Source organism: Electrona antarctica, assembly GCF_951216825.1.
Source record: "Electrona antarctica genome assembly, chromosome: 4".
NCBI lineage: Eukaryota > Metazoa > Chordata > Actinopteri > Myctophiformes > Myctophidae > Electrona > Electrona antarctica.
The window spans coordinates 46772221-46799166 of record NC_136809.1 but is presented as its reverse complement, the minus strand read 5'-3'; the positions used below and the strand labels follow the sequence as shown (position 1 = coordinate 46799166).

The following is a 26946-nucleotide window of genomic DNA, read 5'->3' as shown; positions in this document are numbered from 1 at the left end:
CATGTTTATCTTGTTCACAGCCAATTAGACAGAGATCCAGTCAGTCACCTCCAGATGCCAGTCATTTAACCTAACTTTCTCACCAAATATTTGCTTGTCATTTTACGGTCAATATTGCAACAGTCTCTTGCTGTGTAGAGACAGGGCCAATGCCATGTGCAATAAGACCCTTGTGCCTTGTAGGGGCTGCATACTTAGTTTAGACTAGTCATTGGTTAGACATGGGTTAAGGTTAGGTTTAGGTGTGCCACACCCCCTTGTAGAGCAACACATATTCTTCAGTGTGTTAACTTGGCAACTTGGCATAGAGAAAAGAATGCAGCAAATTATATTACTGTGAAGTCATAAAGGCCAACTTTAACAGTGTTTGCAAAGAAAGAAAGAAAGAACTGCTCTCCAAATCAATTAGTCACAAATTAAATATATGAAGCTGCCCAAGGCCTACAGGCAAAGCAAGCTTTAACTTTCCTAAATCTTGAAAGAGGTGATGCCGATGTTCATAATATTCAATGCAAGTCAGAAAACTGGACAGAATTATAGTTTCCCTCTATATTGATTAAATATCATTTTTTTCCATTTGAAAGTCAGTAATTACGTTGTGGTATGAGTGTATTACATTGACGTACACACACACGCACGCACGCTAGCCAAACATTACTACATAACAAAGAAAGTCAATAGAAAAAGACAATATTTAATCAATATAGACTTCACTAGAGGATATCTAATTCTGCCCAGTCTGCTAACTTCATTGAATATTATAACCATTGTCATCGCCTCTCTTTCAAGTCTCCTTTCATGATGTAGCTAAGTTAATGCTAGCTTCTGGCTGTAAGTTAGCTTTTCTTCATTGCTATAATTGTTTTAGAGAGCAATTCCTCATTTTATATCTCTCGCTGGGCCTAAATCCCCCTTCACTTACACACACCCCTCCCCCCCCACCCCCCTCCTCCACCAGTTAACTCCTCTTGGAGGCATGACTTACAATGAATAGATATTATGTGCAGAATTTGCCATCTGAATTCCCATTTCACATTAATCCTTTGGAAGTGGAGAGCTTCTCTGTACTTCCACAAAATCTGAGCTGGCTGTGTGATCTCACCAATCCCGTGAAATTGGCCACTTGCTTAAACCTTAAACCACTTTGCATTTAGCTGGTTCCTCCCCAACCACAATGCTCACCCAAGAATGTCCACACAGATGTATTTGTTCTTCTTGGTTGTCTGACTACAATACAATGATTATGGTTCAAAAATCTATTGTGCTTCTCACCTGGATGCCAGTGTGCTTTGTAATAATGTGCAATATTTACTTGCTCTTCTTCCCAGGATGCCAGTGTGTTTTGGGGTTTCCGGCAGCACTCTGACCCCCCAGTACTGCAGCACCACCACCATGACGTCAGACATCTACCACCTCCCTCTCAATGTGTACATCATTGTGTTGGGCATTGGTCTCTTCGTCTTTATGCTCAGCCTCATCTTCTGCTGCTATCTGTTCAGGTATGGGGAGGAGGTTGAGGAAAGATGAGTGTATTGATTTGGTTTTGGAGGTGAAGGAGAAGAATGAAGGAAGGAGGAATGCATTGATAGTTGTGCTGGCTACACAGTCAAATCCTCCTGTGTCAATGCATCCATTTGAAACTCTTAAGTGTACAAATGTAACCAAATGGACCCAACATTTAGGATTTCACTGTGTAGGCACTAGGCAAGTATACAGTGCAATGCTCTCTGCAACAGAACGAAATGCAGGATCCCGTATTTTTAAATTATGTTATTTATATTATTTATTACATTTTCTAACATCAGGTTCCTACTATGAAAGCAGTATCGTTTGAGACAATAGGCACTGTTGTAGAGATGCCTAGAGTACAGCAACAACCATGACTGCATCTAAACTAACTATAGTTTGTCTAACTGCAGTATATCACACACTAATTCCAGACAGTTTACAATTACAATAGTTTCAAATTACTCCATTAACTTTCTCTCTCCCCATCTCCCTCTCATTCTCTGCACTGTATGTATAATCGTCTGATCATCTACCCACAAGATTGAAACAACAGGGAACAAGGGAGCAGTTCAGCTACAACGAGGTGCGTTATTGCAGCAACTGTCACTATAGGAGTACATTTAACACTGGGTTCTGAGAACTACAACCACTGCCATTTCACACTGTTGTGGCCATGTGTGAAACTTAACACACTCCTTTATAGATGACCTTGACAAAACAGTAGTTGCTCCTTAATCCATCCGTGTCATTGCCAAGTGCCTAATATTCTCTCATGTTCACACACCATGTGAAAACGCATGCAGTAGTGTCAAGAGCACAGTCCAGCATTTAGGATTAGCACCGGGGAGTGACACTCTGAAGCATGGACAGTTGCTTCCCCTCAGGAAGACTGGCGTCTTGTTGCTGATTTCCTTTGTTGTTTATCAATTGACCCATGTATTCAAATACTATATAGCACAAAACACTGCAGATTACACAGCAAAATTAAGACTACACTCCCATACTCAACGTGTGCCCTATATCTTTAATTGTAGGCTGAATTATGAAAATAGCAAATCTACAAGTTCACTTTGCAATGCGTTGAGGTTGTAGATCTGCAATTTTCAGGTGGGGAACATTTTTTAAAATGCACTACAAATTGGCGAAAATGGATGCCACGGTTAATGTGGTTCAATGAAAGCTCCAGATTGTACTGTGCCCTAAACTCCATCGACATTCAGAACACAAAACCGAAGCTGAAGTGTACACTTCATTCCATTAGCTTTACTGCCAATGTTATAACGCTGACACCTCTCTCTCCCTCTCCTGCTGTAGGTGGTACTGAAAGGAGCAAGCAAGAAACTGAGCCTTTTAGGAGTAAGTGGCTGTCTAGTATACAACTCCTTGAAACTAGTACATTCTGTTTTGAAAGGACATTTGTGGGAAGAGTTTTATAGTGAAATGAATGTTTATAAACGCATGTTTGTATATGCCAGCCCAGAATGAGTCATACCATTAGGGTTGTTGGACTGTTGGTGCAATCACGTTTGCCTCGCGGATGTGATTGACAAGCAGTGCTTACACTTGCACACAATCATGCAATGACAATAACAGTGGTTTACTGTAGGAGTTGTGGTAGTGTACAGTAGGGCTGGTGGGGGTTTACAGTGGGGTTAGATTTGTTTTCATTTTCTTGAAAGGTACATTGAGCTGCAACTATTCTGATTAATCGAATTATTAAGAAGCAATATACTGTGTGTGTTGTGTGTATATATAGACATGATACAATTCTATTTTTTACAATTGAACAAATCAATTATATTTTATACTTCAGTACAATGGTGTCACGCAAAAATATATAATAATTTTATTGAAATAGATTTTTTTTAATCAATTAAATTAATTGTTGCAACCCTAAAGAATGCGTATGTGAATGCAATGTTGTTAAGCAAAAATATTATAAATTGTTATTGTAATTGTATAAGAGGGTATGACATCATCATCATACCAGGAAGTTATGGCCTTGACAGCCCCTACATCCAAACAGAAAAGTTTGATTTGTTTGAATTAAATGATTTTAAACAACATTAAATTCACTTTGTCACTCACTTTGCCACTCGATCTGCCATTCACTTTATGCATGCGCACTCTCTATTGTAAAAGTATTGAAACAGAAATTGTGTTGGGAATTTAATCTTAAATTTCTCTTGCCGAAGCACATTCTTGCACAACACACAATCTAACCGACTGTTGTTTTTCCTGCAGCAAACTTGTGCAGTGTGTCTGGAAGAGTTTAGGACAAGGGATGAACTGGGAGTGTGTCCATGTTCCCACGCATTTCATAAGAAGTGAGTGTTCAAGAAATACTTACAGAATGTTTTGTTTCAAGTTTTCTGCTGTAATTACCTTAAACTTACTGAACAGAACTTGAAGGCCAGATCCATTCCCAACTGAAACCAATTCAAAATGATGCATGTTTAAAAATGAAAATAAGTCATGAAAATAGTATGTACACCTGAAGGTTAAGTGCCTGCTTAACATGCAAACAAGCACCTACACTGTATAAATCAGTAAATTAAACGGAATGATTAAGCCTTTCTTATGTCGCACACTGTTATTAACAAGGCTGTAATTACAGTACTATCAGCACAGCCTCAGACATATTAGTATAGGATCTTGTAAATCAGTTGCTTTTTACCTCAGAGTTAATATCATGGCTAGACAGCTGCTAACCTGGCTTAAGTCATGAATTAACACGTCTCTGCAAAAGGAGAGGAATCTGTACACCTTTGCCAAAAGCCGTGTTCCATTTTTATTAGACTGAGCTTTCAGTCAAGTGACCTTCAGAGCATACAAAACAGCCAATGGCTAGCTGGGACAAACATCTTTCCATGCCCTCCCCTTCCCTTCTCTTAATCAGCCGTATGTGATGGCCTGTGCACACCCTTTGTGGTCCACTTCTTCCATGGAAATGTATTTTTACAAAAATACAAAACAAAAATACAGTTGTGGAAATACAAAACATTTCTATTCTATAAAAAAGAAGAGTTAACAGAGAAGTCAGCGTTATGGGTAATTTATACTCCCTGTTGCCAGAGGTTTTTCTGTTGAACATTTTCAGCGAGCTGCAAAGTTATTATTTTACGATTATATATACTTATAGCATGAACAAATGGTGTATTAGGAAATCAGATTCCTTTGTGCAGCTTAGATAAATCTACAATGAACAATATGAAAGTCCAATATCTTCAGACTCTCCTATTTTCCGAAACATTGACGATCTAAGAAGTGTGCACTAACAGCTCATGTTGTCCTGACAATTGCTGTGTGTGTTTTTTCGTAGGTGCCTGTTGAAATGGCTGGAGATTCGCAGCGTGTGCCCAATGTGTAACAAGCCCATCCTCCGGTTGCACAATGACACTCCCGCCGAGGACCCCGAGGAAGTGTGACGAGGCTGGGGGGAAATCCACAACTACAACTCGATGGACCGCCATCACATTAAAGGACATCTCACGTTCTGCCGATGTCCCAGTGAGGTGACGACTGGATATTGACGGTACCACGATTTGATTACATCGGTAATTCAAAGAGTGGCAGCAGGATGCAGAGATCCATTTGGACCGTGGCACATTTCCACATGCATTTCCTGCATCTACAAAACCCAACCAAAACATGATGGGGGGGGGGGGGGGGGGAGGAGCTGCTTTATCCCTGCCACTGGAGGACAGGCACAGCATGGCCAGAGAGAGACAGCCACTCACAACTCCCATGCCAGGCATTTAGAGACGGTCGTCGGTGGGTAGCATCCATGTGGATACCTCTATTATCTCAGGGGTGTTAACAACACAGCCAGCAGCACAAACCACGTCAGCCACCTTGTAACTTTGTGCCACACAATCATACATCGTCAATACATACTGCCAATGTAGGTTAGCCCGAAGTGATGGCTAAAACTTTCACAAAAGACCAGTGTGATCTCAACTACAGTTGTGATGATGGAAGCAAGACTGTATATTTCTACAGATTGTGTCCCAGGACCTTTCCTTATAAAAAGAGACCGGTAGACAGCTAGCCTTGCCTGTATGTACTATATGTAAACGTGACCTACGCCCTATCCATTGTTATTTTGTATTTGTTGCTTTTAAATAAAATGTATTGTAATGTATTGTAACGGCGGTGGATTTGTCAATAACTAAATGTTGTGAAGTTATTGCGGACTTTTCTTTTCTTAGTAAATGTTAAAACAGTGAAGTCAGGAAGCATCACTGATTGACAAAACAATATTAATTGCATGCATCATCTTCATAGCTTTCCATTTCATTATCATACAAAATATCCATTCATTTAGAAGGGGACACTTTACACTGTTGTCTTATTACAAAACAATGGCCACAATTTCAGGTCCCAAAGTCTCTGTTCACCAACTTCACTTAATTCAGCCAAGTCACAATCAAGAAGCAGTTTTGAAAAGAATAAAACGTGTGCATAATCTGCATAATATGCAAATGCCATATCCAGCAAGAGTCACTGAGTCAGCTAGAGCTGGTAGGCAGAGATCTAGACTTAGTAGAACGTGTGCATACTCATGGCTGTAGTCACAGGCCTCTAGCAGGCAGCCTCAGTGCCTTTAGCCTCCACAAACTCCAACGCCTTCTCTTTCACGGCCTGGATGCTCTCTGGTGTGCCATGCTTCTTCTCGTATTCCAAGTAGCGCTTGAAGAAGAACTTGATCTTTTTCACACCCAGACTCAGGTGTATCACACGGTCAAAGAGTGCCCTGCGGAGAGTGGACAGAGATATGATATATTTATGCTATTGTTAAAGTAGTCCATACTGTTGCCTCGCACTTACAGTTTCGCCATCGTCATACAACTGGAGATCTCCGTCTACGATATGTCTGGGGACTGCTAAATGCAACGTAGTTGTTTATTTTCTTACTTTAATTATTTCTACCCAGTATTAACAACTAAAGTGAGGCGATTGTTTTCAGCAAAAACTATATTTAAAAGGTTGTGCATTCTAGCCAATAGTAGCACAAATTCCACAAAGCTGAAAAGTAACCAGGAAAGGGAACAACCATTTGTAAATAAATGTATGTATTTCCCTATATGCAGCCACTTAGATGACATTTAAAACAAGAGCTTTTGCCTCACCTAATTTCCTTTTGTGACCCATGTTTGACCATAAGATCAATAAAGATGGACCACAGGTCTGTACGTTTGGGATAGCTGCTCAGGGTCTTGTCAAACATGGCGCGGCCTCTCTCTGGATCACCATATCGGAACTCCAGGTGGGCAAACTTGGTGATCACATCTACACCTGAAAAAGAATAGAGAGTGAAGAGCATGAAGGGGTAAACCTGGAGATTTACTGAGATGGATAATATGGTAATATTCAGTCTTGCTAAACGAAAGTGACTGGGGGGTGTGCAGGTACCAGGTACTTCGTTTTCCCACTGCAGAAGAGTAGCCACTCTATGTAGCTGATCGTCATAGTAACGTCTAATCTCTCTTAAGTGCTAAACGCTCAATGCTGACTCGGAACTATCTATAGTCGTACAGAAACAGTTTGATACGGTTTTAGGCGAGAAATATGCCACACAGTTGCTCAATATTGATTAATTTCACATTTAGTGACAATAAAGTTTAACAATATTCCACGCAGTTATAGGGAAGACCATTGTGATGTAATGATGATTCTCAGTTACAGTCACCTTTTGGTATCGCTTTGGTATCGCTTCTCTCTCAAAAAAAGTAATAAAAAATATATATATATATATATATATATATATATATATAAAAATATTATATATATATAAAAATAAGTGTCATAACAGACTCTTGAAACAGTGGAGTGGTGGTAATACACACTAGGCTTTATAGAAGTGAGAATCTCTTACTTTCTTTCGAGGGCAAGCTCTTGAGTGCCCTCTGCAGGAGAGCACTGGCAGCGTCACCCTGGCCCTGCTGGAGCAGGAAGGTCCCATAACTCAAGCACACGGCCTGGTTCTGACGGAAACGCTTCACCATCGTCTTATACAGGCCCTCGGCATCCTGGGCACACACATACAGATACATATACATATTCACTTAACAGAAATCACATTCATAGCTACAGGACCAATGAATGGACACATGTTAAGCGTGTGGGCCTCATCACCCACTGGACGGACGGTACCTTGGGCTTGTTGGACTTGGCATAGATGTCAGCCAGCTGCTGATAGACTGGCATGGGCTCACAGAACTGCACGGCCCGCTCAAACACTTTCTTCAGGCTTTCCTGTGTGCCGTACATGTTCTCCAGGTTCAACAGGGCTACCCACACGTTCAGCTTCTCCTGTTCCTCTCTAGACAAACAGAGGAAACGATACAAAGGATCCAAAATGAATGCTCACACACGATGGACATCAATGCCAAAAGGTAGGTATGGCACCCCCATATCGTCTGATCCACCTCACCTCATCTCAACCTGGGGGTCGTCAAAGTATTTTGGAGGGTCCCCAGATTATTAAAGAAAACATGGCAGAGAAATGGCCAAAGCATTTCCGGGGGTCCCTCCCCAGCCAAAAACGTTGAGAACCCCTGTCCTAGATGACGATTTCTATGTATTTGATTTACCTTGTGTTGTTCTTGCTTATTGTAAATGGCTCTGGATTAAGAGCGTCTACTAAATGGCAAAATTTTAATTCTATCCATGCTACCTACTGGAAACACACAACTCCAATCACATCCCCCCACCAACCTACACTAAAATAAACGTTTTACTCATTTTTATTTCTACATTAAGTCCTCATTTTTATTAATTTTTTTTACAAATAAAATAACTATACGTTTACCTATACCTATATTTTTTAAAGAATGTCAAATTCTTAAAATGGCACAAAAATGGCGCTTCACACCAACGGCTGCTCGCTGCTAGGATGGATAAAATGCAGAGGACAAATTTCACATTATGTGCAAACATACAATGACAAAAAAAAACAAAAAAACACCTCCACTCACCTGAAGGAGATGGTCTTCAGGGCCCTCTCTGCCACGGCGCGGGCCTGTTCGATCTGCGTGGCCTGCAGATGGTGGGCCATGTACTGGAGCCAGAGCAGTGAGCTGTCTGGTGAGCCCAGGAGCAGCCGCTCAAAGGCCGACATGTCCTGAGGTCTCATGGTGGGATCCATCAGCTCGACCTCCCGCTTCACAAGGGCCTTCTCGGCCTCCTTTTTCTCCTGCGATAACTCATGGCGAGACTTCTTCTGAGGCTGCAACAGGGAAAAAAAAGGATGTGGGGTTGTGTTAGGAGGGGCAAAAAGAATCGGAGCGGTGAGACAAATATGAGGAGAGTTGTATAAATTAGTGTTAAGACAAAGTCAACAAAATATATATATTTAGTCGACTAAGACTAGACTAAGAAAGACTAAACAATTTCAGAAGACTAAATAGGATTAAGACTAAAGGGTGTGTTAATCCCCGGCTCCACCTGGCTTGGTGTCCTTGAGCAAAACATTTAAACACTCGTCTTTCAACCTTGTGTCCCCATTTTGAGTATTCAGTATTTCAAGAATTGCTAGAAGAGCTGATCTACAAGTTCACACCACGTCACACCATGACCCATTGTGAGCTTGCAGATACGCCATGTTGTGTGAATGGATGAATGTAAATCCTAATGTAAAGCGCTTTGGCTAAAAGGCTCTATATGAAATGAACCATTTATCATCACATTCATATAATTGAGAGGAGCGATAAGTGCTTCAAGTATGCAGATTAAGTAAGGAGGCATAAACTGGCATAAGTAAGGCATGTGTATCATAATTAATATCCAAAACCTATTCTTAGCATTCTTAGTATCACCCCCAGACCTTGCCGTTTTCCGCTTGGTCCTCCCCATCACTGGAATCCGCATCCTGGGCCACAGAGGCTGGCTTCAGGGAGCTCAGACCCACATCCCATGAGAATCCTGCAGACACCTGGAGCCTGGCTCCAGTCCCTGGGCTGGGCTTCACCTAAGTGACAAAGTGACAAGTTTCAAGGTCAGGTCATAAACTACATCATTCCCAAAGTTAAAAGCACATTAGGGGAGAAGGGAATAGAGTGACAAAGATGGCTCATTTAACCTTTGCTTGCTCAGGATTTGGTTCATCTTGCTCTCTGAAGTACACCTCCACTCCACTGTCATTGTCCTCAGTCTTTAATGTCTTTGTTTTCGTCTTCTTCTTCTTGGGGACATGCTCAGCCTGATCCTGGACAGTGAAAGAATAGAAATGTTTATTTATTCATTTACGACATACAAGTCAAGATATGCAGATATATATCAAAAACATGTTCAAGAAACATGCTTAATTTATAATTAACCATAATAACCCTGATTTATTTGAATGACTATCTGTAGTTAAGGCAAATGCATAATGCACTTTTAATTAAATGAGAAATGCATTTCTGCCTTGCCCGAAATTAACCCATTTTGGTGTTTTAAACATTATGTTATAATTTAGCTATTGAAAAATAGCAGATCTACAAGCTCATAGCACGCCACCGAGTGGCGCGCTACGAGCTTGTAGGTCTGCTATTTTTGAAAAATCGTTAAAATGTGCCTTTTTTAAAATTTCGACGTCAGGCCTACATGCGTTAAGGACAGAAGGCTCAAGCGAGAGAGAAACATTGAGAGAGAGAGAGAGAGAGAGAGAGAGAGAGAGAGAGAGAGAGAGACAGGGTGGCAGTATGGAGAGAATACAGACTGGGAGGAATAGAAGAATGGAGGCAAGAACTCGATAGAAAGGCAGCCGTTGTATAACCTGTTGGTTCTGAGACAATGTGCGCGTCCTCTTCATACGCTGGTTGTGCTTCTCTTTGTCCTCTCCGACCAGACGCAGAGGCAGGCCGAGGGACGCAGGAAGCACGTCAGGCTTCCCAGTGTCTTCTGGCAGCAGGGACAGGTTGACCAGGTCCGCCTGTTTGTCAACACTAATAGGGAAAGGTTAGTAGAAAGAGTTAGAACGGAAGAAGAGGTAACATGACACGATTTTCATAGATGTTCTTGTATATTTTTATGAACAACATGTCATTTTGTCCAACCGTATAGTATGCTGACCTACAAAGTCAAAGTGCAGTAACTACGTTTTGGGACATTGGGTGTCCCAAAGGTCAAATTAGCCTTCGTGATTTGGGGCGATAAACAATTACCTCAAGAACATGTTTACAATTAGTGTAATATCACTTATTTGCCGATATCTCATTTGGCTGACAAGTTGAAACACTTTTAAACAATCTGTAGTTACTGCACTTTGGCTTTGAAGGGCAATATGGTAGATAGAGTATGTTGATACAATATAACTTACAATATATCTTATACAAATATAACTTGGGGTGGTGTGGTTGCATTTGGTCTCCCCGCTCTTCTATTGAGACATTTAGATCGTGTCAAAGGTCATGATGTCTCACCTAGACACAGGATCTGACACATTCTCTGACCTGATGGTCAAGAATCAATTTATCCCCTGAGCAGGCATGCAGGCTTTATTCGGCCAATGGTAAAAATGTCAGCATTTGCGCAGGAAACGGGGTTCAAATCCATGGTAGAAGAGGAAAGTTACGTAGTGCAGCTTTAACCCATTTTGAGCGGGAACCCCTTTTGGTGTTAGCATTATGTTATGCTTTAGCTATTGAAAAATAGCAGATCTACAAGCTCGTAGCGCGCCACCGAGTGGCGCGCTACGAGCTTGTAGGTCTGCTATTTTTGAAAAATCGAGAACCACTGACATAGAAACATAGCTTTTTCAAAAAACTGTCAGGATGTAGAAGACATTTTTAGAATCTGATCTCAGGTCAAAATGGGTTAAAAAATCTATACTTTGTTGACCCGGGGTCCACCATGGGTCTACCCTTGATTGACACATTCATTTTTCCATCGTCACTACATTATTTGAAAAGAAATTGAAATCGTTTCGAAAATCTATGAAAATAGGTTGAAATTTCCCAGAGCAATGCAGATTTTCCTTTTGCTTTGAACAGCATGATGATGATCTTACCTGAGGATCTTGGTAGTGAGCAGGGTGTTGACAGGTAGGTTATCTGCCATGATGCTGTGTTTGGTCACAAAGTACTTGGTGGCCTGCTGGAACTGGGCTCGGCCAATGATGGACATAGACAACCTAAAAAAGAAAAATTACACCCATGTGAAGTAAGTGGTGCAACTCCGTGTGGGGGTCCCCCAATGATGTGTCTCCTACACATCATTTAAAAACAATAATGTACTACTATGATAATACTGAAATTCATTATGCACATGACATAACCACTTAAACCCTATAATGGTCTGTTGACTGATCCTTTTCTCCTCTTCACCAAAATCTCTTATTAGTAGATATGCAGCTTCACAACTTCTCTTGAGATTTTGCGCACAAAGTATTCTTGTGGGTTACCTGATAAAGACACCTTGCTCTCCCACAGACTTGACGTAGCCCCTGATGACTTGGCCAGGTTTCAGGTCGTCAATGGATGAAACCTCGACATCCTTCACTGCCTTGCTCTGCTCTGGTCTCAGCCTGGAAGTGCAGTGGTTGAAAACGTTTAACACAATCGACTAATGGACATGGAGACGTCGTGTAATGACAAGGTTTATACAGCTGTGAATACCTTGATGGACGGAGAGACAGTTGCCACTTGCCATTTTCATTCCCTAATACATAACACCTGGAGAGAAAGAAGATTTTTTTTAAGTCAACAGAAAATTCTAAATCTACCACTGTATATCCAGTACATACTTAGATTGCATCTATGCAGGTTTTTTTTTGTACATCAACGTTATCTCAGGCATTTAGTAAGCTGTTGACCTAGAGCTCTAGCCACTGCTACTGACCGGACCACCTGCTCCTTGCTGTAAGCTCCCATTGGGTTGCCGCTGTAGGAGTCAGCCAGATCCATAATGGACACGGTTCCCATGGCACCACAGGCAAGCTTCACCAGCAGGCCCAGGTGTGGAATAACATTCTTCACCATGCCCAAGGCAATGCTGTTCTCCTTCAGTGAGTGGGAACCTGGATAAGATTTGGAAAAACAGACTTTGTTTTCCGTTTTGTTAAAAGAATTGTTAAAAAAGGGGAGACTGATACGGCTCATAGAGGCAAACATGGTCAATGTAAAAACATACCAAGTCACCATGGTGGGCCGATGCAGAGATACTGGCAGTAAATACTAAATATTCCAACTGAATTATCATCAGAATATCTTCTAAGATCTTACCATTGAGAGACAGGGCAAAGCGTTGAAGTTCAGGGGTCACCTCTACCACAGTAGCACTGACGGCCTGGCCCTGTTTATATAACTTCTCTGGATGGCTGGCATCCTGGAATCAAACAGAAGAACAATGGTTTACATTGTGTTTTTTAATCAATGTGGACAAGTACCTAACTGAGACTCATTTCTTAACTAGCTTTGCAGACATACCAACATGAATTACACAAAGAATGGTGACAATGGCTTGGTAAATTAAATATGATCATGCTCATTGAGTGTGAAGTCAACATATAAAACTTACTTTAGGATCTGTGATCATGGCCAGTAATTCTACAGTCCCTGTAATACAAGGATCAGTGCTGACCTCCAAACATTTCTTCTCTGGATTGTACTAGGGACAGAAGCATAAACACATTGTTACTTTGAGTAGTCCAAAATTCACTTTGCTTTTATGATGCCCTACAATGACATCCATCGGCTTGTGCCAGTTTGATTGCGTGTCTGCATTTAGCTAGTACTAGGGATGTGCAAAACTCTATCACATAGTCTCCTCTCTCCTGGAGGGACGATTGCTCTGTAATTAATTAACAAAATATGCAATTGTCATTGGCCTGCTGTCAGCATGCACAAGAACGGCAATGCTGATTGGCCTAGTAGTAGAGACTGTGGCACACACGGGCAAATGCAAGATCTCCTGGTGGAGTAAAGACATAATGCAACTTGCCATTGATTACAATTTGAGAAACATACCTTTGATACAAAGCATGTAATTTCTTCTCCAACTTTGTAGCTGCTCAGCTTTTCTTCTGGCAGGACTGGTTTGATTTCTACACTCGGGTCAAGTTTACTATGTGGACAGAGATAGAAACTCATTCAAAAAACACAACAAATGGACAGCAGGAATATATGCAGGTACTTGTCAGATGGGAAAATGCCTACCTTTGAAGAAGTGTTAGCTCAGGAATGCTGTATTTGAATTTTCTATGGGTGAAGGGCAAGAATCTGAAACAGACATTTGAAAAGATATTTAACGCTGTCACAACTCTCCCAAGGTCTTTACGAGCTGCTTTAAGAAGAATGCATTCAAGAAAACACATAAATGGAACATTTTCATGAGGAATTTTATCTCCTGTGTGATCCCTACTATTTTAGTAGGGAGGAAGTTATTTTCTTTTAGACTGTGCTTATTTTAAGCACAGTCTAAAAGAAAATAACTTCCATGTGAAAGCCAGTATGCGGTATCCACCTGTGGGTAATGCCCTCACGGCCTCCAATGACTCTGCCGGTGACCTCGCTGCCCACTTTGATCAAGGACGTGGGGAAGGCGCTAGCGGAGACCTCCTCTGCCACCTGTGACACGTGCACACTTCCCGTGTGTCCGTCCTCTAGTGTCACCAACACGCATGTGGGCTTCACCGTCCGCACCGTACCCTTGACTATCTCACCATAGGCGTAACCGCCCATTGGTGCACTGATGTCCGAAAGTGTGCGCTGGCGTTTCGGTGCGGTGTTCTCCCAGGACACCAGGGGGAGCCCTTCCAGTTCTTGACAGCTGGCTTCTATAACCTTGGCGGTCAGAAGTTTGCCCAGCTTCAGCTTGTGCGTCTCGTTCAAGTGACCCGTGGTTTGGATCACCGTCAGCTGGGCTGTGTCGTCCAATGAGACCACAGCAAAGTCGTCGTCCATGTGCTGGACCGTCGCTGCGTATTTTGACCCGTCCATTAACTGTTAAAATATGTAAAAAAAAACATTAGGGACAGGCAGGGAAGTAATTAGTACTAATTACAAGAGTCTTTGTTAAGAACAGATTTGTAAGGTCAAGAAGGTTAAGTCGGTGTATCCGTTGTATGAAATCCAAAAATACATTATGAATCATTGCAATAAAAGTGTTCAGAAAACATTTCAAAGCTAAAACAAGGGGGGGAAACCAAGGTAAGTAATGGAGAGTAATACTCACAGACTTTTTCTTCTCAACTAGCTTGGGAAGGACAGACACATGAACGTGACTGGAACCGGAGTCAACATGGAGGATGGCTGCATTAACCTTCTGTCCTGGGGTCAAGTTAACGCCTGAAAGAACACAGATGAAATGTGATTATTAGAGTATTAAATGTCTCATAAACAGGACTGGTGTTGCAGTAGAAGATCAAATGGAACGACATCAGAGGGTAACATGCAACAGTGGCAGAGCGCAAGATCACTGTAATTCCTACATTTCTGTCTATTAATAATAATGGATTGCATCTTTATAGCGCTTTTCCAAGTGCTCAAAGCGCTTTACAATGGTCCATTCATTCATAGGGACGTGAAGCGACAAACAGTCGACGCCAGCGTCCTCACTTCCCACATTCATACACCAATGGTGGCAAGCTCACACCGACCGACTCATTGGAGGCAATGTGGGGTTCAGTGTCTTGCCCATGGACACTTCAACATGTGGACAGGAGGAGCCAGGATTCGAACCGCCGACCCACGGATCATTGGACGACCTGCTCTACCTCCTGAGCCACATTGTTGAGACTATTGTGATTATCATATTTTCGGTCAACAGGATGAGTGCTGTGTTCAATGTAAGTTAAAATAAAATAATCTTTGTGATGAAAGCGATAAGGACCTAAGACAGTGACATTAATTACAACATTATATTGCAGCAACTGGCTGACTTTCCCCAATACTGTACATACCCATGACATGCTGTTTGACAGCAGATATGGTGGCACTGGATAGGTGGTCTGATTTAAAGAGCACACCACCACCTTCTTTCAACGTATCCACAGTCAGCATTAGCTTCTGACCCACAGAAAGCTCAGACAGCTGCTGGTAAATATCAGAGTCATCTGAGAAAGGAAAACATGGAGGATTAATTTTGTTATGCATGTTATTGTAGGCGAACATTTCAGTTATTATTTCTTTATATATCTGCTGTTGGGCAGAAATCAGCTAACTCCAAAATGAAGAAAGAAGAAAAAGCAATATAAAGTTGGTATTGCGACTTTATATATTTTCATATACCTGCATGAGAGGGGGAGATGGGGTGGAGTTAGCTGCTAGTTTGAGGGTCTAATGGAGTTGGCTGGTTTTGTCAGAAGCACTTTTTAATATTTTTCATTGGTTCAATATTTTTGAGGGGCACTAGCCCCTCCTATGTTCAGCTTTTAGTTTGTGTGCATAAACCTTGTCCTACACAAACAAATTCCCATTGACAATGAATGGACAGTTTTACGTCATAGTGTAAACAGAAACATTGTGTAAGACAAACATTGATATGTTGTATATATACACAAGGTTTTCAACTCTCAACTGTCAGTAAGAAGTCGCCGATGATGATGTACGATGATAAGAGCGCCCCTCACTTCACACGGGTGTGATTTTTTTTTAACCAACACACAGACGTAAAGGGTGTTCAAGCATTGAATTATATTTCCCCAATGGAAATATACAGAAGACATACAAAATGATTCTACCTCTACAGGCCATCATCTCTACCACAGTCCTTCTTTCCTGCAGACCGCTGATCAGCCTGGCCTGGGGATCCCCCTCCGAAGTGATCAGTTCAGACACCTTCAGGGTGACCAGGAAACGCCCCTTCTCTTCATCCAGGTTGGTCACCTTGGCAAACACGGTCTGGCCCATCTGGAAGTGACCCGTTACATCGCTGACAAACTTGTCACTCATGGCCTGTAAGGGAGGATGGAAACAGAATTTTACTTGACATTTTTACTGTCAAGTACAGTTATTGTACTGAAATGGCTTAGGCTTGATTTATAGTTGAGTGCTGGTTGTTGTGTGCTGAAAAGAGCTAAGACTCACTCACAACAAAATGTTTTCTACCGTTGTGGCTAGTGGACAGTTTGAAGATGCAAGGTCTTGTTGGTCCGGCTGGTTTCGTTTTAGTTTTGTCCAACACAATTACGGTACGCGAAACAGCAAAATATAGGCTTTTCTAAAACCAAGGGGTTTCCAATGGTTGTGTAGGCTATTGTATTGTATTTTCTGTGAATTAACTATAGTCTACAGTTTAACCCAGTGATTCTCAGCCATTTCAAGGACCCCCAAATAAGGCAAACTAAATTGATAGAATTTATAGCTTAGGGCAATAGGCCATTTCATTATGATTTTCATCTCTGGACTGGGACCCAGTCTCCATGGCCAAAAGCCATTGTTAATTTAACTCAGACTAGTGTAGTCTAGTAAGGCTACAAATGGTAGGCCTAGCAAATGCTCACATAATATCATACAGTATATAGACTAAATGCATACATTATTAGGCTACTTTTTTAGTATGTCAATGCATTGTTATTTTTTTGACTCATTTAGGCTTATTGTATTTATGTACACAACATTTATTCCTCTACATGTGTTCACATAAAATAATAATGTTTTGACTTTTATACTTTTTTTAAAACTTTTATTTAACTGATCTTTTAGCCTACAGTTTACTAAAAGTAATGCAACTGTTACTTATTCTGTAATTTAGCTTGAATAAGCCATAACTTGACATGAGTGTAATGTACAAAGTGCACTCATCATATGTTGCTCAGCTGTTGTTCAAGTTGCGCTCAGAAGGTTGGAGTGTTTGCTCAGACCGAGGAAACATTAGAGGGAACATTGCATCGCACTGTAATATTTTGTGAGCTTAGATCTATTGTCAGTGTGCAAACAACTATTCAGGCTTTCTCATCGACTTCGGAAGACAGCCTTCTGGACTCACCGACTTGGGAGCGAGACCAACCAGTCCATATGGGAACTCTACGAAGACACCATAGGGCATGTTTCTTTTGATCCAGCCCATCATCTGCATGCCAACGCTGAGGGCAGAGAAATCCTTAGCAACCATTCCATCCTCCAAAGATGATTTCACAGAGGGCTTCTTGGTCAGGGTCTTTAAAACAGGTGCAGTTAAGGACAACAACGCATGGGAATAGTTTCTTACATTTTCTCAAGTTACAATATAATCAGAATTTGATGAAGATGTGACAAAATGTTACCTCCAATTAATTTATATTGAGCTGATCTCTTCTAAAACTAATACTAGTCCTTACCCGTTCTGAATATATGAACAGCAAATGATGTTCGCCAGATGGGGCAGTAGAGAGTACTATCTACTGCCCCATCTGGCGGAGTCAGGTTAATATAAGGAAGTGTAGGCTACAGACGGAAGGACAGACAGACAGAAGGACTGACACACATTTTTCGGTGCATTTATAGATAGATATTAATCTAGTTATCGTATGCATTGATGATGTTCAGATAGAAAGGATACAATGCCCAGTTTGGTCTTGTTAAGGCAGACCAGGTTGGAGATGATGTCTCCTTCTTGCAAAGCATCTCGCAATAGGAGACAGTTGGACATGTGGTCAGAGAGATGCATGGTGGGTAGTACGGCATGGGTCTCTTCAGGGAGAATGGCCACATCTAGTCCACTGTCTGACTTTTTCAGCAACTTGGCATCCAATTTCTAAATGACAGTTGAACCACAGAGCAGATATTAGATTCAGCCTATGGACTTTCTTTTTTGTCAGACCAAGTCATCGGCAAATGACATAAGTGGGTGACTTCATCATCATGATAAAAGGCAAACAAGTGTGATTTTTGAGGGGCGCTAGCCCCTCCTATGTCAAGCGTTGAGGGTTTGTTTAAACGCAAACATTGTCTTAACACAAACATTGAATGCAATTGACAATGAATGGCCAGCTTTGAGTGTTTGTGCAAACACAACATTGAATGCCATTGACAATGAATGGAGCTTTGAGTGTTTGTGTAAACACAAATATTGTGTAACACAAACATTGAAGACGAAGGTGAGGACGCAAATTGTGATTGGCCGGAATGAGATGATGTATGATGATAAGAGTGCCCCTCACTTCACACGGGTGTGATTTTTAACTAACCAATGACAAAACCGGCTTCACGCACTATGCTATTTCATACTTTGTCACACGACTTTGCCACGGGAGGATGTTTGTGAACATTTTCGCTGATAATTATATGCCCCCAATAGGGAGAACAAATATCAAAGTCCTATGGAATCCTGCAAAAGGTCCATCTTTGTCTTACCTTCCCGACCTCAAAGTCAAACTGTGGTTTGGGGCATTCCTCTGTGTTTCCTTCCACCACAGCCTTAAAGGACAACAGCAACTTCTCCTTCTCTGGGTCACAATTAAGGACCTTCATCCTCAACACCTGGACAATAAACAACATCACTATTCTTCATCAGCTTGAAAGGGTCACGGTACAAAGTGTCAATTAAAATGTAAAATCTATGAAGCCACTTCAGGCAAAAGTCTATTCAATGTTCTATTTGTATGTACAAAAGGTACAGCTGAACATCAATATAACTCACCTGTCCAATATAGAACAGTTCCTCTGGTTTTTGCACAAACTCAGAGCTGAGCTCTTTCAGAGGTACCAGGCCCTTGACGTCATTGTAAAAACGCACAATGCAGCCAAACTTCTCGATACAGACGATGTAGCCGTGGGAGATACGGCCAGGGCGGGCATCCGAGTAGCTCAGGAACAAAGGCAGCGTGGACTCCACCAGGGCTTTCTTCCTGCTCAGGGTCAGTTTCTTCTTCTCTGGGTCTACCGACAGCACCTGAAGAAAACAAACACATTCACAATACATTGCACCAAGAAAGAGTCCAGACATGTTCAACACACAAACTTCAGTATTAGCGGACGCCTGCATGGAGGTGGTCGCCCAGTGGCGCTAATGTCAACGGAATGACTGCAAGATGATCAGCGTATACTAGTCTCTCTCGAGACAGACTGTTGTCGACTCTGTCGAAGGAAAAGAGAGCGCTGTTTTTCCTTAATTTTTTGACGATGGGTTCTCAGATTGCCGCACTACTGACCCGGCATTTGATTTTCATGCCCTCAGAGTATTTCTTCTCTGGGTTCTTGAGGACGATGTCAGACAGGTGGGTCCTGGGCACCATGCCCTGGATGTGGTCAGACAGTTTCACCATCATCCCATGGTTCATCAGGGTGGACACTGTCCCCTTGAAAGAGTAGAGGAAACTGTTGCATTAATGAGGGCTAATATATGAAAAGAACAGTTAACAAAGCATACTTACAAAATTAAAAGGAAAATAAGATTATACAAAACATAAATGTGAAATCTGTACAGACAAGGGAAAAAAAGCTCAACCTCTCTTTCACAGAGACGATGGAACAGTGTCACCACTCACATTTTTTATTTGTTGCCATGTATTATATTGTGCAGCATTACAAAATGTCAGCATGTGAGCACGATTTGTAACTAATCATGAGGCGATCTCTGCTCTTACCTCTACGATCTGGCCAGCATGAAGGTCATGGTATCTGAAGAAAGGCCTCCCGATGATGCTCCTGGAAGCAGACCAAAATATTACCACAAAACACAAGACGCTCACCAGGCACAGGTCTAGTATGTATTAATTCAGAAAAAGATATAAAAGTTCAAGCAACAGAAAAAGCACACAAATGCCACATTAAAGGACAACTTTAGTTTTTTTCAACCAAGGTTCATGTTTTAGGTTGTTATTAGAGAAAGTAAAATATGAGTGTTATTTCTTTTTCATTTGCTGCTTTCTTTCGTTTTAGGGATTTTAGCTGTTTTTGGGGGCATTCGAACATGGGGCTAAATATGTCTTTTTTTACACAATTTTATAGCGATTTATTATTTACTATAGACCCCAGGAAATTACATCTGGCCACAAAAGATCATAGGATCTACTGAATGTGAAGGAGGGTACTATAGAGGTATGCCATACTGTGCTGTATGGCTCAACATGTCAGTGTGTCACCCCTTCACATTCAGTAGATCCCGTGATCTTTTGTGGCCAGATGTAATTTCCTGGGGTCTAGTAGGACTACAGTAAATAATACAAAAATAAATCGCTATAAAATTGTGTACAATAATACATATTTAGCCTCATGTTCGAATGCCCCCGCCCCCCTGTCAAAAATAGCTAAAATCCCTAAAACGAAAGAAAGCAGCAAATGAAAAAGAATTAACACTCATCTTTTACTTTCTCTAATAACAACCTAAAACATGAACCTTGGTTGAAAAAAACTAAAGTTGTCCTTTAACTTACTTCCTTATACTAGCTAAATGGATCTGATCCATAGCGCTGAAGTCCAGGATCCTGCAGCTGAGCTCAGACGAGGCTAGCAGTTTGTCATCCCTGGCTTCCATGTATGTTTCCTTGAGGTGGTTTTTCTGTGGGAGACAGACAGGGGGTCAGCGGAAACAAAATGGTGACGTCGGCATCTGGCATGCCAGCATATTTGCATCACCCCAATTCAATCTACCAAAAAAAGCACAGCAATTCTATCATTGTGCTAAGTGGGGAGAATGTGAACCTTCCATAGTAAAGAAATGAAAAAGATCTGCACCATTTTCTGCTCCCAGAACTTTCTTCACTTAAAGTGGTAGCGTTTGAGCCCTTCCTCAGACCTTCACTGGGAGCAGAAAATGGTGTGCGGATTTTTTTCATTTCTTTACTTGTGACTTTGTTTGATTGTGCGTGTTCTTTTTGGCAGTTTTTTCAGCCTCCCCTACAAACCCTCCATAGTAACCATGGAGAACGCATGAAGATTATGCCAAAACGTGGGTGTAATAGTAATAATAATAATAATATTCAAATGGTTGCATGGCTGCAACTAACATGTATGAAGACTACAGTCTTGTCCGGCAGCTCCATCATGGCTCCAGACATGTGGTGCATGGTGGTTATCTTGCAGCCTTTGACGACCTCACCGATCCGTTCCCCACCAGCTGGACTAGTGTCTATACTGGCCCCCGGCTGAAGGAGGTGGCTACGCAGGGAGAGGCCAATCTGACGGCTGGAGGGCTCATTGTACAGCACAATAGCTTGCACCTGGAGAGAGACGAGTACAGAATTAAAGTTGAATTTTATTTCACTACAAACATATAAAGCACTGCAAAAATAAATGGAACGTATTATAGCCGTTAGGCAACTAAAGAAAAGTTTTTTTGATAGCAGACTTCATTCATCTCCAGCCAGTAACACATTTAAGCCTATGTATCTAAATTCAGGAACCAATAAATTGGCATCCCGATAATGCTGTTACAATACAGCACAATGGCTGCCAATTAGAATAATTCACAACTAAATCTATCACATTTTTCATAGCCACCATCCAATTCAAGTCAGAATAGGATCTATATATGCAAGTAGCGATGTACCTCGGCTCCCTCAGAGTAGCTGGAAGTCTGCTCTGGCTCCATGTGGAGAGCATCCACCTGGCCACGGAACGAGGACAGGAAGTCCAGGATCAGACCATGTTTCGTTACCTGTGACAATAGATGGATGGTTAAAACTAAGAAAATAGGCTTAAATGCAAAATGTGCCACCTACTGTGGCCAAAAGTCTAATTTCAGTGTTTGATGAGCACACATTTTATTGAAGCAGAAAGAATCTTCGATTAAAAAGATGCCACCAGAATTTTGGATCGCACCATATGCTTAGCCTTAGAGAATAGATATATAGGTGGTATTACTGTCATTAACACTTTGAGGGCTTTAAGTTCCCCCCTGCTTAATACGCTAAACCCGCTATTTGTTTAATTGGCCGTTTTGTAATAATTAAAAAGAAAGAGCGGATTTGTCGCGGACCTGGTGACGAGGCCGTCGTGTTATGATGACGAAACCAGAAATCAAGCCATGCTCTGGGCTGCTAGGGCTTCTGGGAAAATGAGCTCAATGCATATGAACGGTGGGTTTGTTTGAACTACAACATGCTGTGGAGGCTGTTCTTGTTTCGCATTGTAATGGCGGCATGTTTTTCTCTTCAACAACAAACCATCGGACTATTTTCCGCCGGATTTTCGTCGATCAAAGCTGCAAATACTTCGGCGTATGCTCCAAAAGGTAATAAGACAATCTAGGCAGCGTAGAATATTGGATTAAATAGTGGGAACACAGGTTACGCAGTAGAACTGTTAAGGTAATACTTATTTTCACAGTCTTACCTTTTTGATTTTGGCTTTGACCCAGGACCCGGGGAGAAGGTTAGTGAGGGTCCAGCCATGCTTGAACTGAGCATGGGCCTGGCCAAGGTGGTTAACAGATAGCCGAACCAAGCATCCATCATTCTTCACCTCCTCCAGCTTTGGAGTCACATATTCACCAACCTTCAGCTCTGGGCACAAGTGAACAAAATAATTTAAATGTAACATATTCGATTACAATTTAGGCATTCAGCAGACGCTCTTAATCCTGAGCGATTTACAGTAAGCAAGAACAAAAAACATGGTTTCATCATTATCATATACATAAAAACTTCATCGTGAATCATACATAAGCTAAGAACCTAACAGTGGAATATCTATATAATGAAACTATGCATGTATACTATATAGTGCTATGTCTACATGAAATGCTATCTAAGTTACATAAGTTGAGCTTTGCATACGCCTGTAAGGTCGTCGGGGCTAGGGCTCGGGCAAGTGCTCAGGCTAAGATTCAAGTGAAAAGTGATATGAAATGAATGGTACTGTGATACCTTCAGGGCTGTTCTGTTTTCCTGTTACTGCCTGCTTGGGTAGGAAAGCTTTTGTTCCACTGACTCCAATGTCAACTAAGTAGCCATAGTCTTCAACACTCTGCACACAGCCACTCAGGGTCTACGTCATCATAAACACAGAGCACAACATTCATTTTTGACAAATAATTCAAAGATATACAATGTTTTACGTATTGAGGATGCTTAACTGTTGACTCACCATGCCAGCCTTCAGAGAGCCTGTGGATAATTCCTTGTTGACCAGCTTGGGATTGATTGACAGCTTGATGCTAAAAAAGCCTCCTTTGCTCAAACCCAATGAAGCAACCACGCATCTCAGCAACATACCAGGGCAGAACAGGTGTGGCAGAGAACAGATCTCCTAAAGAAATAAATAGCACAAGGCCCAGCAATTAAATACGGTATGTTCAATATTCCAGATAAGAGTAAGACTTTGGCATTTAGGTTTATTTTTGAGGGGCGCCAGCCCCTCCTATACACAGGTTTAGTGTTTGTCTTTAGTTCAATGTTTGTTTTGTAAACGCATTGACAATGAAGGGAAAATGTACGTCATAATGTGTCATTTACATCATATTGTCTCTTTATTGTTAATGGCGTTTAATGTTTGTGTTGGCACCGTTTGTTTTACATCACCTAATCAACATGAGTTAGACTTTAATATATTAGCGCCTCTCACTTCACACGGGTGTGATTCTTTGGAACCAAATGCCTCAATTCTCTCACTTCAAATATTTTGCCTCTGCAAGAACACTATCAAGCCATTTGTCATTAAAAATGGATTGTCAAAATGGAATTCACAGTCGCTACCTCCATGTTGTCATCATCCAGCTGCTCGCTGAGGAGCTTGGTGTAGGTGTCAGAGATGTTGTTGATGCTGAGGTAGCCTTGCAGGCCACAAGGAAGACTGACTGTAACCTCAAAGTCTGTCACCTCCTTCACACAGCCCAGCAATAACGTGCCCACCTTCAGATTCTGAGAAAGAAACAAATATCATCATAAATGTAATCGTTAAATCATTACAAACCTTGCAGTTTGAGTTCTGAAAAATATCTTGGTTCCTTATGTTTAGTTTTCATGTTAATGCGATAAATGTGGGTTTGTGTTGCTTTAATGATAGAGGGATTACTTGAAAACATTTGTGGTGAACATTTCTTTACCAAATAAAATAATATAGTTAACTTAAAAGTGGAGATTCTGCCAAAATCCCTTTACCTTGTGATGAAGAATTTCAACAGTTTTGACTGAAGCATTGAGAGTCAGCGGGTCTTCTTCATCATCTGTCTTTGGCCTCTTTGATTGTGTGCCATCACCTTTTTTTACTTTCCTTTTCTTGGTTTCTGTTGGTTTTGACTAAAAAAAGACAAAGCATCACATCATGTATTGTACACTACAGAATAACGATAATTCATACAATAATTAAGTAAGCCTGATGGAGAGAACTAATGGCTCGTACACACTGCAGTGACTGCACGATATTTGCTCCGATTATGCTGTCGGGATCATTTTTGGTGCTTGCCGACAAAACTCCCGATCTGACCCAAGATCGGGCTTTGATCGCCGAGGTTTTGCTCGCTGTGTGTGAAAGGAGCTGCGAGAAGATCCAGTGCCGATAAAAGCGCTCGCCGACGCCATCCCGACCGTTTCTGAATATCTAGCAGATTTGATATTTGGCTCTCTCGCCGACTGGACAATGGACATCATACAGTATGAACTGGGTTGCGACCGCGTCCCGAGAAATCCTGTATTACAGCCAATGAGAGCACAACTTCACAAGACAGCTGCATGTGCTCACAGCCACTGTCTGTCAGTCTGTCTGTCGACTGTATCGATAGATGTCAACAGATGATAATATATATAACCTTTATTCCTTGGGTAAATCTCTGTGTCGTACATATTGGTAGCTATATTAGCCCAACATTGCTGTTTGGACCTTGTGCGCCGTGTGTGTGCTGTGTGCACATACGGAGAGATACAGAGAATTATGAAAATCAAGATTTAACATCCTGCCTCGCTATAGCGCATGTAGGCTACGCTATCACAAACATTTCACCCTGTGTGTGTGTGCATGCAGAGAGAGAGAGAGAGAGAGAGAGGCGTCGGTCTCAGGTCTCACGCTTGTATGACACCCTGCACGTACGTGAGATGTCAAAATGAATTGGAATAAAAATCAAATGATGTAGCCTATATGTATCGGGTCTGGATCGCATCTTAGTGAACTCTTGCAGTGTGTGATGATGCCTAGTCGGCTATCAATCGTTTAGTGTGAAAGCCACACAGATATAATGACAGTCGATTTTTTTTTTTTAAGACTCCTGTAGTGTGAAATACATAATGATCTAATGACTCGCCGACAACTTTAAAACTCCTACAGTCTGTAGGGGCCACATTATATGAAAGGCAATTGGTATTTAAAGGGCACAGCAGAGCATTGAAGTGAAAACGGAAAGAACTTTCACAAAGACGTATTGCATTGCCTCTTGCTGTGAAACAAATGTCATTAGAAAATGTATTCCTGGCTGCACACATTGACCACACCTCTCCATTGACCACTTAAAACATATAGATGTCTCGGTCGCAAGGACCTTTCTACCTTGGGAAAGGTACTTACGACAAAGCCACAGTGTTACTGTTAATATGTTTCAACAGATCAATGTAGGTGATCAGTGGTGTGTCTGGGAATTCACTTTCTTTCTTTGAAATGTGTATTTTGGGAGGTTTGATTCCCTGTACAATAGAACAGAAAAAGCAACTGGAGTTGCTTTTATATGTTGCCTTCAACTCATCCAGGGTTAACAATAATAATAAGCCATACCAAATTGTCACATATTGCCATGCAGATTCAGAAAAGCACCAATGAAAAAACAGTGATGATTAATTTCCTGGTGCATGACCTGTATGGCTACGACCATGGATCATCTTAGAATGGTTTTACAAGACAGACATGAAAACCCCAGACATTAGTTTCTGGCTAGGTGTAAGTGAAAATCTTCTCATCTCATACCTGGAACAGGTTGTCCACCTCTGTCCTCTGGGCATCTGCTTGGCCCTCAGTAGTCTTCTTAGCTGTCCCTCCCCGAGGGAAGTCCGCCTCCATTGATGCCATGATTGCTAATTTATCCGTGTGTTAAAACGACTGGAAAGGAGTGAGTTTCTCACTTAATCTCAGGTCGCCCGCATATTACAAACACACTGTAGCCTAACTTTGGATCAAAGTGAGATACTTAATATATAAGCAAATGTCAGACTCGATAAAATACATCTACGACAGGCTTGATTCATTCAGTACGGCAAGCGGCAACATAATGTGATCCAAAATAGACTGACTGCTTCTTATCTAGCCTTACGTCAAGACTTGTCATAGACTTATTTTACTCAATACCTATTAATCCCATGTCACGCATTAATAAAGCAAGAAAGGAGTGAAGTAATCTGCTTGGCAAATCTGTACTAAATCTGTAAAGTCATAACGTAAACATGTAGGGGATTATCTACTAAACAACGTTATTATTAGCATTGAGGCTACGAAGCAAGCACGTTTAGAAAACACAGACAGAACTATATCTTGCATATGAATGCTAACAATTGAACAGAAAACATCCTTACAGTAAATGTTGAGGTATATCCAATCTCACGTGTTGACCACTAGCACGCCATCATGGTTCAATAATACCGGAAGAGTATTGTCCTGTGGGCGTTTCACAGAT

At 41.4% G+C, this 26946-nt stretch overlaps 2 protein-coding genes across 3 annotated transcripts in view; one reads left to right on the top strand and one right to left on the bottom strand.

The window, feature by feature from the left end:
- The window catches only part of LOC306922669 (RING finger protein 122), a 7411-nt gene extending 2453 nt beyond the window's left edge, over nt 1-4958 (top strand). For both annotated transcript variants that reach the window (XM_079500429.1, XM_079500428.1), the window contains exons 3-7: nt 1329-1499; nt 2050-2092; nt 2824-2865; nt 3754-3836; nt 4832-4958. In XM_079500429.1, the coding sequence (XP_079356555.1) occupies nt 1330-1499; nt 2050-2092; nt 2824-2865; nt 3754-3836; nt 4832-4937 (444 nt within the window). In that variant the 5' untranslated portion in view covers nt 1329 and the 3' untranslated portion in view covers nt 4938-4958. The remainder of the gene's footprint in view (nt 1-1328; nt 1500-2049; nt 2093-2823; nt 2866-3753; nt 3837-4831) is intronic.
- On the bottom strand, nt 4273-26946 carry pdcd11 (programmed cell death 11). Its single transcript, XM_079500380.1, has 36 exons — nt 26846-26946; nt 26244-26375; nt 24455-24592; nt 24050-24214; nt 23442-23603; nt 23222-23342; nt 22689-22858; nt 21904-22011; nt 21362-21574; nt 20789-20913; nt 20000-20060; nt 19565-19711; nt 19054-19305; nt 18768-18893; nt 17974-18168; nt 17422-17592; nt 16175-16388; nt 15395-15547; nt 14668-14780; nt 13957-14435; nt 13650-13712; nt 13461-13557; nt 13012-13101; nt 12717-12819; nt 12334-12511; nt 12111-12167; nt 11897-12019; nt 11504-11626; nt 10271-10439; nt 9593-9718; nt 9338-9481; nt 8490-8740; nt 7666-7834; nt 7388-7541; nt 6642-6807; nt 4273-6265 (listed from the first exon to the last, which is right to left on the bottom strand). The coding sequence occupies exons 2-36, from the start codon at nt 26343-26345 to the stop codon at nt 6094-6096; spliced, it is 5400 nt and encodes a 1799-aa protein (XP_079356506.1). The 5' UTR covers nt 26346-26375; nt 26846-26946; the 3' UTR covers nt 4273-6093.